The 16,594-nt window shown below is 39.0% G+C and overlaps 1 protein-coding gene across 4 annotated transcripts in view; it reads right to left on the reverse strand.

The window, feature by feature from the left end:
* Positions 1 to 258: 258 nt before the first annotated feature.
* The window catches only part of LOC118228298 (Kv channel-interacting protein 4-like), a 50,557-nt gene continuing 34,221 nt past the window's right edge, over positions 259 to 16,594 (reverse strand). For 2 of the 4 annotated variants that reach the window (XM_035419730.1, XM_035419728.1), the window contains exons 2-8: positions 6,393 to 6,517; positions 4,801 to 4,870; positions 3,288 to 3,358; positions 3,090 to 3,197; positions 2,634 to 2,738; positions 2,162 to 2,224; positions 259 to 1,972 (exon numbers count right to left, since the gene is read on the reverse strand). In XM_035419730.1, the coding sequence (XP_035275621.1) occupies positions 1,925 to 1,972; positions 2,162 to 2,224; positions 2,634 to 2,738; positions 3,090 to 3,197; positions 3,288 to 3,358; positions 4,801 to 4,870; positions 6,393 to 6,517 (590 nt within the window). In that variant the 3' untranslated portion in view covers positions 259 to 1,924. Of the gene's footprint in view, positions 1,973 to 2,161; positions 2,225 to 2,633; positions 2,739 to 3,089; positions 3,198 to 3,287; positions 3,359 to 4,800; positions 4,871 to 6,392; positions 6,518 to 12,065; positions 12,164 to 16,594 lie in introns of those variants that run through there. The other 2 variants (XR_004765445.1, XM_035419729.1) reach the window with 2 other exon arrangements.

The following is a 16,594-nucleotide window of genomic DNA, read 5'->3' on the forward strand; positions in this document are numbered from 1 at the left end:
CTGTGACACAGTAACAGTGGTTGTTTCCCAAGTGAACACCACACTTCCACTCAGTCTAATGAAAGTGGGCGTGTCACATGTTGTACAGTAGTGAGGAAGCTGCCAAGTCAAATTAATCAAATAAATTGCTAACTTTTAAAGTTTTGTTACATGTATTAACATTCCTATACATTTATTTTCCATGTAAATAAAATCTACTTATAAATTATTTTGAATCCAACCTGAGAATCCATCTTCCATCACACAACAACTGGGAGGTCTTTGTTAAATAGTTTTAATGATTGGTTCACAAGACAATAAAAAAACACGCATCTTGTCCCCCATGTCATATTACAGAAATAACACTGTACATTTTCTGTCCTTGTTTCCTGTGTGTGTACAATGTCATTTTGTTCAGTAGTTTAAAAGTCCAGTTTCACTTACCATGCAATGCAGAGAGCAAAAAGCACTGAAAATTATGGATGAAAGCATTTCATAAAGGAATAAATATGAATAACTTGCATCCAGTCACAATAGAAACATTTAGACATTTTTATCTCCTTGAGTAGCATCACAGAATATCATGTTAAAACTGCATATTTGAGGTAAATACTACTGGATCTGTGTGCTTCTGTTTAAACCTACACTCCCATATCTGAGAAGACTTGAAATTAAACAGGAAGTGCATATGATCTATAACAGGATGTTGGATCAGGCTTACATCATATACACAACCTTTAGCTTTAGAAAATTCTGCATTAAAAAGCATTTATACAGCAGCATAGAATATGTTATTGTATGTGATTCATATTCTACCCATGTTGCTCTGCATAAGTTATAATAAAGCACTGGCGTCATTTATGAAATACAAAGTATGCAGAAATGCAGTGTGTTTTATAATGTTATGAAGACTTGCTGAGCAGCATGACCTATTATGATTGGCAAATAAACAAACTGTCATCCAACTCACTCATACATCATACAATGCTATTTACATTTGTTTCGTATTATACACTTGTCTTACACAGTAATCTGTCAGGGGCGATTGCTTGATTTATGGGAGATTGTAGGTTGTGGTGATCTGTCCATCTTAGAGAAAAAAGAAAGATAAAAGTGACAGCTAAATAAAATAACTCTCCTTCGCAATGAAGTTCTGTCCATAATGCTGCTGTTCAATGTAGCGTAAGATTTTCAATAACAGATGAAATATCAAAGTACGGCCTGAGAGTTGCTTGGGTTACTGAACTGATAGTCAAACGTGTCCCAAATCTGAAATATTTAGCCCAAATGTAGAATTAAATACAACAAGGCTGAGATTCAGTCAACATTTTTTTTTCTTAAGTTTGACTAGCAGTTGAAAGCAATAATTCCTTATATTCTTTACATACACACGTGGTGTGGCGAGTTGAACAATCACTAACACTTGCTCAACAGACTGAGTTTGTGAAGAAAAAGTGTAATGCTTCAGTTTACTAGTAAGTCGAATTGTAAGAACAAATGTCAAACGAATGCAGGAAAGTCTTCCTAAGACATAATTCTTTAAAGCAAAGACAGTATGTCATTAAGAGTGATATATACACAAAATTGGATTTTTAAAAACTAATAAATAAAATGAAAGAAGCTGATGATAATAAGAACAGGACAAAAATGATACAAGTTTACAATCAACAGTTGTTTAATTCTTGTTTCTTCCTATTTTTAAAAATGCTAGAATAACAAAATGTGCCTTTCTCCAAAAATTTCTAAAACGAAGCATACTGTTCAAAAATATATACAGCATATTGTATGTGTGAGCGGTCGAACGAGCACAGTTTGCATAAAACGCTAGGAAACGCACCGCCACACACAACGCTGTCTCTCAATACTGCGTGGAGGGTCCTGGGAAGTACTGCGTTCGCTGAAGGATGAGGATGCCGCCATTGCAGGACTCCATGTTCGGCCCGAGTTACAGGACGTTCTCAAACAGCTGCATGGACCTCATTATATTTTCGTCCTGCAGGGGGCGACAGAGGATGAGCAGCGCGACAAGGACACATGGTTTGCCGCCCTAAAGCAATATCGTCAAAGTTAATTTGCTTCCATGGTAACGCATAACTTAAAACACATAACAGTAGGCTGGAACTGTAACCACAAAAAGGTCATTTGCATTCACCAAATCAGAACAAGCGACGAAATAACTCACTTTTTGGCAGCAGTCAATGAACTCATCTATGGTTACCACTCCATCCTGATTTTTGTCCATTTTCTAGTGAGCAGGTAATGGAAAAGAGATGGGAAACACTGCAATTAGTACATTATATACCACTATAATAATAACACTATAACTACTGTAACTTTCTCATGGACACGACAACAAAATGCAATGCATGCTGTAATACACCATGTCCTTGTCTTTCATTTGAGGGCGTTGAATTTAAACATAAGCACTGGGACAGAGGTGGCTGAAATTAAAGTTTTAAACAGGTTGTCTAAGAAAGAGAACAAATGACCAGATTCCATTAGCCAGCTCGTGGGAAAGTGCACCGAGATTAAAACAGGGGAAAAGCCTGCATAAAGTATGTCTCTTACCACACCCACATTTATAGATCTGGCAGTGTATAAGCAGCTTTAGCGGCTGTGTGTGTGTCAGGTGTCGGGTCTGAGCGCAGTATTACTTGGAAGAACAGCTCCACGTGCTGTCTGGGGGCCTCGTCCTTAAGCATTGGATATGTACATCTCCCCATCATGTCATAAATGGCTCTCATGATGTCCAGCATTTCCTGAAATAAGTATTCTTTTTGTTTTTTTTGTTTTTGAAGCCAAGCACCTCATGGAGACCTGGCCTATTACTCATTCACTCTCACGGCTAGTCAGTTAGTCTGTCACTCACTCACAATCACTCACATTTTGCAGGCCTCCACAAGGGAGAGCTTTTAGCCCTCAGGTTGCTGAAATTCAGGTTTGCTTCAATGGCATAGAGTCTCCATTTTATAATAAGCCAAACTAAGTTACCATTCCAACAAACAAAAAGGAAAAGAAAGAGGGTTGTCTAACACATAACTTACACGTCAAAGACTTTGTACATTTATAAAAGATCCTTTTGGCAAGCACTTCTGTAAATGTGTCCATACCTCTTTAGTCACATATCCGTCTTTGTTGATGTCATATAGATTGAAGGCCCAGTTCAGCTTCTCCTGCACTGAGCCCCTTAGCAAGATAGAGAGGCCCATGACAAAATCCTGCAACCATGACAACGGCAACCATTAGCTGACGCACACTTTTTGGAAAAATTAACTGTAGTGTGAAATGCACACAAAAGAATGTCTTACCTCAAAACTCACAGATCCATTGTAATCTGTATCAAATGCATTGAACAAAAAATGTGCATACCTCGATGCATCTGAAACGATACATGAAAAAGTATGAATTTGAAGTTAGGCTGTTACTGTTTATCAGGGACCGATTCAATGAGACACAAAACATCTAGGCACAGCAATACTCTTTTAATGCATGAAAATGAAGTACTTCATGTCATTTACAAAACTTTTTTTCAGATGGCTGTAGTCTGAATTGGCCCTTGAAATCTTATGGTTTTCTAGCAAGATTAACCCTCTAAGGTCTGCTATAGGGCTATTTCATGCAGACAGGAACAAACCGCCACCATTTCAATGTTTGTGTGTGTGTGTGTATGTGCAAGAAGAATAAAAAGACGTCCATGTCAGTGTGCTCTAACACGCCACAGCGATATAATGGAGGCGACTAAGGGCGAATGACAAGCAATACAAAGTGCCACAACATGCGACTGTCATTATCTTTAATGCCACCCAAATCAAACCGAGCATAAAGACTCACGTCAGTGCGCTTCTGTCGCCACTGACACATAATCATTTATCTCTTTAGTGTTCAATCTTATCCGTAGACAGGCGAATATCACGGAGCCCAAAAAGTGGAGAACAATTTGTAGGCAACCCAACGCTAATTTAACGTATTGCATTTTACAGTGGCTTTGCTTAATGGCTCCCGTGGCTGTGATTGCTTTGGGGCTCTAGCTTCGCCTTTGACAGTTGCAAAACGAATTTCAAAATAATGACCGTGACAACGCGCTCGGACAGTGAGCGACGCCCCCTTGATGGAGGTAGGACTTTAAATATATTCCTGGATTGTGAGCAGGTGTGTTGCCTAGCCTGGGCGGCTGTGTTACATCTAAACACGTTGCAGTTAATTTAGATAGTGAAGTCATTTGTTCTAGTATTTTAGTATTATTTAGTATTATTTTAGAATTAATAGTTTTAGTGGCCAGGTGTCCGCACTTTCACCAATTAGGAGCCGATTCACCTGTCTTTAGCTCTTTTTATATAATCGTTGCAAAGTAGCACGATATAGGCTAAATGTTAAAGCGACTAATTAAAAATTAACAGCTTGTTCAAATTCTGGGATGGCAACTGCAGTTGGGACGAAACTCAGCCTACACAGCAGTTCCACTGATTTAGACGTATCAACATACAGGCAAAACAACACGAATTAAACAATGTATGAATACGTCTCAGAGCTTGTTGAAAATAAGTCAACGGAAGTAAACAAAATCCAATCGGAACAGTGTTTAAAAAAGAAGTAACATAGCAAAACCCACCATTGCATACATTATTTAACGCAGGGCAGCCCAACCACTGTCATGTAGGTTTTCATTTCAACCCTAAATCAGGCACTCACTAGGTATATAGCAGCTCTCGTTTCACAAGTGAGTTCAATTTAAAGGCAATTCTGCACCGAACGCAAGCTTTCAGACAACACCGGCGCAATTAACGCGTTAAGTGTTCACGGGGGTGATGTGGGTTTGATTACCTCCCTGGGGGAAGAACTGAGCGTAGATGCTTTTAAAAGTGTCTTCATTAACGATTCCACTCGGACATTCCTGTAAAAAAAAGTCACAAAAGAGCACATCTGAAACAGGAGAATCCCGTCTCCATTTTAAGCAAAACAAAGTTAATAACGACGGGAATCACCAAACTTCCTTGGTCAACTCCAAAGTAGCCTAAGTAATTTATTAACTTTGGAAGTAACGTTCTCAGCGTAACTGTTGTGGTGACCCAAATTAATGTGTTTATTTATTTATTTATTTATTTAACTAAATGTATTGTTACTTTTTAAAATTTTAACAACCACCTTGAATTAATCAAAGGAGTGCATTGAGGCAATAAATATGCAAGGAAACTCAACAGCATTAATTGTTTAATGCCCTCAAGACAAAACAGTATTATACAGTCACTGAGCACATCAAGAGGAGCTCCGCTTGTAATAAGGAAATTAAATCTCAATACAAAGTGTCTTCAAGCGAAACCCCATTAACTACTGGAACTGCATAACAATACATTGTCATAAAATATGAGGGTACAACATATATATATATATAGGGTACAATATATATATATATATCCGTATATATATCCGTATATATATATATATCCGTATATATATATATATATATACGGATATATATATATATATATAGATATATATATATATATATATATACACTCCGTATATATATATATGTATATATATATATGCGGATATATATATATATATATATATATATATATATATATATAGATATATATATATACGGAGTGTATATATATATATATCTATATATATATATATATATATCCGTATATATATATATATATATATATATATATATATACGGAGTGTATATATATATATATGTATGTATATATATATATATGCGGATATATATATATATATATATATATATATATATATATATACGGATATATATATATATATAGATATATATATATATACACTCCGTATATATATATATGTATATATATATATGCGGATATATATATATATATATATATATATATATATAGATATATATATACATACATATATATATATACGGAGTGTATATATATATATATCTATATATATATATATATCCGTATATATATATATATATATATATATATCCGCATATATATATTTATATATACATACATATATATATATATACGGAGTGTATATATATATATATGTATGTATATATATATATATGCGGATATATATATATATATATATATACGGATATATATATATATATATATATATATATATCCTCTGTTTTATACCAGTGAAAAAAGAGAGATATGAAAGGCTTAAAGAGATAGTTCACTTTTTTAAAATTATATTTTGTTATTAAAATATATATCTTTTATTTTATTTGATTGGCCCATAAAGTAGAAACCTCTGTCAATATTATCCTTCATAGCATACAAAAACTTCCAGAGCCAGTCAAAAGCATAACCTAAAATTGAAGTAATATATATATATATATATTTTAAAGTGAACTATCTCTTTAAGGGGGGAAATGGGAGCAGTACTGTTTTGCCCCTGTGGGAGGCGCTCACATTTTTGAACCCTCTGTAGAGGATCTGAAGTTCCTTCTTTGTAAACTTGGTCTCTGCCTCCAAGTGCTCCAGAGCCTCCGGGCGATGGCGCACCATGGACTGCTCCAGCTCATCGTCTACGCTGTCTGCAAGAGATAAACCAGCAGGAGAAATGTGAGAACAAGGGGAGGCATCTGACTGTGCGTCTGCTGGTCTGTCTGTCTGCCAGTCTGCCTGCCTGCCTGCCTGTCTGTCTGTCTGTCTGTCAGTCTGTAAGCCTGCCTGTCTGCCTGCCTGCCTGTCTGTCTTTCAGTCAGTCTGCAACACAGAACCAAGCAGGCGAAATATGAGGACACGGTGAGACGTTTGTCTGTTAGTCTGTCTGTCTGTCTGTCTGTGACAGTCTGTCTGTATTAGTTTTAAAAATCAGGCATTTCAGCAGACAGACAGAGGCTTGCTCGACCGAGAGATCAGGCAGTGACTCCTCAGTGTCCAGCCTACAACAAATGCAGAAACTCCCAATCGACACATAAATTTGTCTTGAAATTCACTTTCAAATAACAAAAAACATCTAATATATAGTTTATAAACACATGCTACAAATCCATGAAAAGCTTAAAAAAAAAAAAAAAAAAACTTAAGAGAAGAGTATTATTCAGGACAGTCATACGCCTATAAATGAGCAACATTGGCCACCGTAGAACTCTTTGATTCAACTGAATGAGTCACAGTTCAGTGGCTGAGAAATATATATCTCAGAGCACAATTTTGTACAGGTACACTTCAATCATGTCATTCATGTTTACCTTGGCTAGCTAGCTTGACATTAGAAGGCATAAGAGTATGTATGGTTATATAAAGTAATAGGAGGACCCAGGGAATATTCCCAGCTGGATGTGCCAGGCATCCATACAGTAAGTTTGCCTTTGTAAGCACTTTATCTATGATTTACAACAAACGATTACCTTTCCCTCTGGAGTGCAATTTCATCCACAAAACCGCAGTTCAAAGTTGCTGAGTCAGGTTCCTTTTTTTAAAAATGGAAGAGATCTATTTTTGAAAAAATGTGCGAGATATTAAAATCATCAAGCACACGAGTATGGATAACAAGCTCTAAGAGAGGAGAAAGGCAGGAATAGTCAAATAACTGTTTTACAATGGTCAGCCCAGACTAATCTTTCACTGAGCTGCAATTTAATTGACCTTTTCTATAAATGGACTGGACATCCTGTGGACAGTTATGCAAAATAGGTTTTTCCTTGTAGTTTAAATTGAAGATACTTTGACATTGTAACACCATATGAGTGCACAGTAAATAATAGATCCATGCAATGCTAATGAATATAATAAATACTATTTTCCTGTGTACATTTCTGAGATATCTGCTTTTGCTGATTAAAAGCGATGACTTTATGAATGGGAATATCGGACCAGATCCAAACCCCGAAGAAAATGGAGAATAGGCCTACATGCACTTCCAGGTAAAAGCACAAGTACAGGGCAACAAACATCATTCAAGATGACAGGAAAGACTACACACGCACACACACACACACACACGCACACACACATGCGCAATTGATGCTACACAAAAATTTCTCTTCAGGGACAATAAAGCTCTATCTGCTCTATCTAGGCATGCTGACGTTTTAAACTGGTCGGCTCAGTACCATTAAAAACTAAATCTCTGATCAAATAAGCTGTGTTTTCTTGTTACCCCAACTTGTATATTGACTGCATGTCACTAGTTTCCATCAGTGAGACTCTGTGTGATGAAATGCACTGCAATGCACTAGAGGTTGTAGTCTATTGGGCCTTCTCTGCCTGTGCTGAGAAAATATGAGTTATTTATGATCATTGATTACTGACTCCTGATAATATTCGCTCTCTTTTCGATATTTCTCTATTCAGTACAGCTGCATTGCATTGCATTTTAGCTTTGAAGAAGAAACTCAAACTTTTTTTTTTTGGTTCATTGATTTCTTTCACAATATTTTTGGTCATACTTTTCTCTCATTTCACAGTTATGAAAGCGCTGATGTCATTATGTATCATCTCATGTAATATAAATAACCAAAGAATGTATCCTTCAGTTCATCATTTCCCATCATTCCTACAGACTGTCCAGCTCTGCGTCAAGCCTCCTCTTGAAGGGTTTCTACCTCTGTTACATGGCCTGGACAACTTTTTGAGTATGCACACTGAGGTTAATCTGAACAGTCCCCTCGATTCAGGAAGTAAGCCTGCCACTAGCACAGATAGTATAAGGCATGGTACCAGTATGTTTTAAGGCACAATGTCCAAAAAGGGAGACTGAAATTCCTTTGTGTCATACCTGACCTGTCCACAGTTTTAAAGTGCAAATCACATTTTTAAAAAATATAAGTACAAGGAAGTTAAAACACATTCTCTGTCCTTTCCTCGGTGTAAGGAGTTCAGAGGTGTCATCTTTTTCTCTGAGATCCACTTTTAGAAAACAAGGTAGAGAAAAGGGCCACTTGCAAAAGGCACTTATTAGTTCCAAAATAGAATATCATTGTACTTTCAGAGTAGATTTGGGACGTGTGTTCCTTAAAGAAAAAAATGTACCTTCACAGTACCGTTTTTTTTTTCTGAGAGTGAAGCATCTCAAGACCAGAGAGAGTTTAGTATGCCATGGGAATCGGGTTTACCTAGGGGGTCGGAGACCGGAGAGGGAGGGGAAATCTATCCAGCGGTATCGTTTGTGTCAATCTGAGAATAGACTGGGAGTGCGTTCGCCGGGTGAGGCCAGGAGCACATGCGCGGCTGTGAATGTGAAATAGCTCAGCCTGGTTTTGATATTTGGGACACATACTGAACAGTTTTTAAGGGCATCAGACAGTCACAGTTTTCGTAGGCCTTGCTGCTCCCATAAGATCTCGACTCTGGCGAGGCTCTAGTGATCCTGACGGAGTGCTTAAGGAAGCCACTGTGTGTGGTTTTAAAGAACACAGCTTGTTCGGCATCAAAAGCAATAATGTAATAATCTAAATTTCCACTCCAAACCTTATAATGTAATTATAACAAAAGGTTTTGTTCAGTCACCATTGGAAAAAAAAACAAATAAACACAACATTTGTATCAATGGCAAATTAGCTGATGGCAGCACTTGAATCTATCTGTGCCTCTTCCTTTTATAGTGTAACACTTCCTTTATGAATGAACTGCCAACAAACTCAGCAATTGCAGAATAATAAAAATAAGCATAGCATGTAAAAACATTACTTTGCGTTGATCATATTACAAGAATCGCAAAGCTAACCATTCTTCATAACAGCAGTTGTTCTCCCAACTCTTGGCACGTTACCGCATTGGCCACCAATATTGTTTGCACTGAAACTCACAACTCACAATGAAGCGCGTGCTAACCAGGGCGACCTTGCACCGAAACTGCACATCTAAGTAATCGGTAGCATTCCAGCAAACCTCAGCTTGTTCTTTTACGTTAAATTCAGAGGCCTTCGTAGCCATCGTACAAGTTTAATCACAGTGATAAAAACCGAGTGCGTCTGAACAACCACTGGGTGTGGGGTGTGGGGTGTTGGGGGTAGGGGTGGGAGGGTGTAGGATGGGGGTCACGTAAAGCACACATCGTCCTTGTGCCGCACAGACACTCCACACCAGCCGGGCAAATGCATTAGAATAAATCTGACAGCCTCTGTCTTGCTGATGGCTTTTCTGACGGCGATTGCTATCAAATAATGTCCTGTCCTGTTCTGTGTTATTACCCATTCCACTGCCGGGGCACTTTATGGCAGGTGGCAGCCTAATCGTGTCCCTTTTCAAAGTCCTGTGAAAGGTCAAGCGCCCGTTTGAGACAATATCACGCATTAAATGGCCTTTTTCCCCCCTCCCCCTCACTGTGTGCGTTTTATTCATTCTTAGGTGTGTTTATATTGATCCTGAGCTGTACTGGTGGAGCAGAACCTTTTTTCTTGGCCCGGATGATTCAGAAAACAGTTCAATAACAATTTAAAAAATATATATATAATGCATACTTAATGATGGGCTTACCCTTCTATAGCCAAGCTCCTCCTGAGGTTTCTTCACTTTGGGAATTTTTTTCTTGCCATTGTTAAAGTTTTTTCTTAACACTGGATAATTTTTTTTTTAACCTCCATTGTTCAGTATTTGGAGATTCAGGCCTGGTTTTTGCCCAATCTCTTTTGTATTTCCATGGTGAAGACTCTTTGTGACAGTGTCTCTGTACAAAAAGTTCTGTACAAATAATTGAATCGAATTGAAAAACTTATTGAAATTGCTTATCACACAAAAAATATATATAATGTAGTTTAATGACTGTTTCATACTTACTTAAATACATGTACTGGTGTAACCAGACAATACATAACCAGATTATTATGCAGTACAGAAGGAACCACCGGAAGATCCAGAGATGGTTCACAATATTCACAATGTGAATCTCTATTGGACTACAATGATTTGCCCTATGCGATATGTTTTCCTTCAGATTAGTTTACCTTATCTTCTTTAGCTCTGAATAGGATGCACTTCATTGAATTTAACTGAATTCATCTTTCTTGATGTAATAAATGGTAACATTCATTACTTTAAGAAATGGCACCACATTAAAACTGCAAATTCAAATAAACTCAGAGGTCAAAGATCACATGCATGGCTTTATGGCTGTCTACTGTCCCTGAGGGCAAGATAATCCTGGTAATGAGAGCTATAACTTGTCATTTAATTTTCAAAGTTACTGAGATAGGTAGTAAAATAACTTCCAGTCAGAAAAACTTTTAATTCACTTTGTCCAGTAAAGCGATATCTGAAGATTTCAATTTCAATCGGGCAATCATGGCATCATAAACATGTTGTATTTTTAGGCTGATGACTTAAATTCAATTCAACTGAAAGATCATCTTGAGTGACAGTGAGTGATTTATGACCATTCTGCCAAGTATTTAATTTTAATAATCTATTTCTTGAAAGTAAAACTTTGTTTGTCATTCTCATGCACAAAAAGCCAGTGTGTTATAGGATTATTATGGCATAATATCATTCCTCTTGACACATGAATGATTAAGCCATTTTTCAAATCCGCATTGCTTATTGGATGACATAAATTATCAGTTAAGTGACTCAGAGAAGGTTCATCAACCACCGTAATCAATTTCTGAAATAAACAGAAAGCTCTCTTGCACAATTACAGCAAACAATAGCTCTTGCAGTGATTTTAAATGGATTTTTAAAATGATTAAATGATTTTAAAAGGAAACGGTGTCACGCTGGAATGCCAAGAAAGTAGAATAAAGAAATAGTATCTTCAGCAGTGGCTGTGAAAATATATAAAACTATTGTACCCTTACTGTGCATCCATACATTATTATATCATTACATCATTATATGGAGAGAGAGACAGAAAGAGAGACAGAGAGAGAATGAGAGAGAAAGATAGAGAGGGATTGGCTGTAAGCAGTGTTTAATTTGACAGTTTGTATCTTTACAATTAACCAACCCAGACTGTCCCACAGAATTCAAAGCTCACACATTCATGGATTCACCGCACATTTAGGCGAGCACAGAGAGAGACTCGTATCTGATTAAGCCGCCCCATATTCGTCCCCGGGGGCGTCCGTGCCCAGTCTCACGCGGGACCAGCAGCCTGAGGCGGCGCCGGGTTCAAGGCACAGAGCACCTGGCAGCGCTTACCTTCGGAGAAGGTGATGATGCCGAGCAGGTGGAGGAGCTTGAAGGAGGCGCAGACGATCAGCACGATCCCCGCCGTCTGCAGCCCCTCCATCTCCCAGGGGGCCCCAAAAAACCCGCCGGCGCCGCCGCCACTGCCGCCCCCCCGCCCCGTGCCCCCCCCGCTCCAGTTCCCGTTGTCCTGCTCCACGGCCGCGACGAAAGCTCTCGGTTTTCCCCGCAGAAAGAGAACAGAGATCGCCCGGAGAAAAGGTAAGAGGCGCCCCCTCTTCCCTGGGGGTAGGAGGAGGGGCTCCCTAGAGCAGTCAGCCTCTCTTCAACCCCGCAAAAAGGCGTAAAACGAGCCGAGAGGTCTCAGGGGTCACAGAGGTCACAGGGGTCATGCAGGAGAGGATGGGTAGCGCTATACCTCCGCTCCGCACATAGGAGGCGCCACAGTCAGGGAGGCAGTGAGTGCTGCTGTAGTCCTGTAGCTGGCAGTCTGACGGGCTGCTGGGATTGAGACTTTGCTCTGACTGTTAGGAGAGTGCGCTCTTTTACTGAGGGAGGGGGGTGAGGGGGAAGGAGGGGAGGCTGGGAGGAATCGGAGAGCAATTTCATCGAGACTTCCTCACCACCACACCTATACACACACACACACACAAACATGCACACAGACACAGGCACAGACACACACACACACAGGCACACACACACACACACAAACATGCATACACGCACAGGCACAGACATACACACACAGGCACACACACACAAACATGCGCACACACACAGGCACAGACATACACACACAGGCACACACACATGTGCACACCTGCGCACAAACACACAGGCAGAGACACACACACACACACACACACACACACACACACACGTGCATGCAGACAATCTGTATTTCTCTCGGCTACTCTTCCCACTGTCTGTCTTGCACACTTGCAGTGTAGTCTAATGCCCAGAAACAAACTCCTGTTCACCCACTTTCCTTTCCTCCTGTTCTGTCCACTCCAGGACACAAACTCCTGTTCACCCTGTTTCCTTTCCTGCTGCTCCATCCACTCTAGACCTACAGGCATGAAGGATTGCATTACTGGCCTTCTAGAAGTCACTCTTATCCAGAAAAACCTACACAACCTTCGCATTTTTTTAAACTTAGCATGCATTTTAAAAACTGGATATATACTGTTACAATTCAGGTTAAATACCTTTCTCAAGGTTACAACGGCAGTGTCCTACTCTGGACTTGAATTTGCAACCTGCAGGCTATAACCCCAGTTCTTTACCCATTATTCTACACTGACGAAATAAAAAGACAGATGTGAACAGTGACACATTAACCTTGAGCCAGTGAGACATGTATCATATCTAATGAATGTGTCTTTGAGCGATTCCCATGACAGTATGATCATTTATATTGTAGCCTAGCTTATATACTTTTCTCAGAAGCAGTCCTGAAACATACGTGCACACCGGTGCTCAACCACTAAATGAAGTTGGAAAATGGCTTAATTTCTTTAGATTAAGCTTGGTATTACCTAGAGCAAAGTTCAGGTGAACAAAGTTTTGCTGAGTATCTATCTGTTTGTCGGTCTATCTATCTATCTATCTATCTATCTGTCTGTCTGTCTGTCTGTCTGTCTATCTATCTTTGCAACAAAGTAGGTCACTTGGGGGGCAGCATTTTACATTGCAATGATATCAATTTGACACAAAACATCCCAGTCTCGAACATGTTCTCCTATTGGCCATTCAACATGTCACCAGCCAAAGCTTTCATTTAGAGCTGTGTTTGAGAGAGATAGAGAAAGAAAAAGGCTTATTGCAACACAATAAATTAATATGACAGCTAGGAGCTGAATACTGACATGTCTCTTAAATTGGAGATTGGCAAATAGAGCCCCCTGCTGGAGATGAAGGGCAACTACCACAATAAATGCTCAGAGTTAAATCCGACTCTGAAGTAGTCTACATTTGTGCTGTGACAGCAGTTCGGCATTTGCTGCCTCAACATACAGTGTTTCTGTTTTCGTCTAGCCGGATATGTGTGATTGCAATTTGATCGGTTTTCTTTTTTTTTCTCCTGTGTTAGCATATTTTTCACTGATAGTTGGGCCTGTAATTTGAGTCAGAGTGTATAGAAACCAGAGAAATGTACAGGACATACATTTGTACTGTATTTTATTTGAATTTTCGGAAGATCCATAACCCTGGAAAATGTAGGGAACACTCAGGGGAAACAGGACTGCCAGCGTTCATATAAAAGCTACGCATCTGCGCCACAGTGCCTTCCTACTGGCTCCTACTCCCATTACATAGCTAGCCTGCTAAAATAAAGACCTTAATGTCAAATTAAACTATTGTTTAAAAGAAAAACAAATAAAAAGTTAGGAGCTTATGCCCCGGCTAGATATCATCTTATCTGCCGGGAGACTGAAGTAGCATTAACGCTGAATAAACTGAATGACCTAGGATAAACAGCCAGATTAGCATCTGTGAATCACATTACCCAAACCAAGACCCATTAGCCACAACTGACCCCACAAGCCTGATTTGAATACACACTGGGCATCCCTGTGAGCCCTCTAAGAGCAACACCACCTCAGTGTAAAAGAGCAACAGTACTATAATCTAGTTCCCAAGGGCATTTCATCGGCTGTACAGGACAAACCAGGGAATGGCGTTTTATCTTTAAAGATACTCTGTGAACAACGGCCAAAGTTTTCATGCAGCGTTGTTTTGCTGAACATTAGTGAACATTAAAGATTTCCCATTGCTTAACAGTCATTTCATATCAACTAAGATAAGACAGGAAAGCAACCAAAGGTTAATTAACCTTCTCAGGTAATTAATTTCAACCAGAACAACGAAGAGAGATGTGTCACAGGACATATTCAATCTATTCATGTATATGCTAATAATACTAATATATATGCTCCATTTTAGTACTAACACATCAGTTCCATTTTCACTGCAGGCAGTATAACATCTGATAACTACTGTTTGTGTTTATAGTAGCTGTTCAGTAGAAACTGAGCCATTTACAGTACAATGTTTATATGTTTTCTCATTATTCATTTACAGGCTATGCATGGATAGGAAATTTAGCTAAAACACTATGAAGTGCTTGTCCTATAAAGAAGTAAAGTTCACCAGTCACTACACTACACTGTCTAACAGTGAGCTGCAGACATAGGGGTGAGTTTTGTCTTTAAAGGGCTGAGACAGCTTTCTTTGTGAAAGGCTGACAGCCTGGCCTTGGCTGTACAATCAGATATCTGTCAGATCGGCCCCGGTAACTGATGATTACATGGAATTGCCTTCACTCAGATCTCACGGTACATGCCAGGGCTTTAAGACTTGGCTGCTGCACTCAAGGACCAATCAGCAAACAAACACCTCAGCTGCGTCCAATCACGTGAGGCCCAGCGGATGAGTCCGACAATGACGCATCAAGCTATTCAGGTTTTTTTTTACAAAAGACAGATGCTGAGTTTTATCGAAAGCTGCCTCATTAGTTCATGAATACAAATAATTTTCTGTAGCTATTGTGTGGGGGGGGGGGAGAATATTATTTAAATATCTATCAGATCTTCAGATTGCTGTGCACATGTTCATAAACAGATGGGGAAATGTCGCAGTGGTAAATATTAGCTTTATGCAGACGTGATGGATGCTTATGAATAGATGAATGGGACTAAACAATTTAGACACCGGCTTCATTTGATTAAAAATATATTAAAATTCATTGCGGTCGCTGTTTTACTGCGGGGAAGCCATTAATAATTCTGCATATTTGTCAGACTGAGCGGCAACAAGAAAAAATTAATAATAGAACATTTAACAAATGCCTGGATAAAAGGCCAAAAATAACACTGTTAAACAAATTCTAAATAGTACGCAACTCACAGGAGTTGTATTGTATGGGGTCGAAACCTAAATAGTCATGATGCTAGCAGAACATCACAATAGCCTTTGACTGATCACTGAACTCATTAAATTGTTTATGATGGTAGACACAGGACCACCAGCATTTAAATGTAAATAAAAGTTACAAATGATCAGCTGAACTGAGCTGAATTACTGAATTACTGAGGTCAGGTAAAGCAAAAAAAAAAAAAAAAAAGAGGCCATTTCATTCAAGCAGATTCCACATCGGAGGAATGAAGGCGTGTGCAGCAGGAGCAGACAGGGCAGTACACCAGTTTGTCCAGAGGAGATGCTGTTGCACAACGAGATGAGGACGACACATCAGCGGAACCGCTTCTCTTCCCAGGGACATGTCATGGCACAATGATGACTGTTTTCATAACACATTCGTGTGAACCTCCATTTTTGTTCTGTACCAAATTTGGGGTGCTTGTAACCTCTCTAGTCATAGCCTACACCCCCAGACAACATCTCAAAAGAACAAGTTTCTGAGGATCACGCAAAATGCAGTATTAGCCCTGCTGGGGAATTCAATACTTTCATTACAGTGAAATCTGATCTTATTTTGTCCTTTTAAACCGTCTGTTATTCGCGTTAGCAGTAAGTTG

This window comes from Anguilla anguilla, chromosome 5 (genome assembly GCF_013347855.1).
Source record: "Anguilla anguilla isolate fAngAng1 chromosome 5, fAngAng1.pri, whole genome shotgun sequence".
NCBI lineage: Eukaryota > Metazoa > Chordata > Actinopteri > Anguilliformes > Anguillidae > Anguilla > Anguilla anguilla.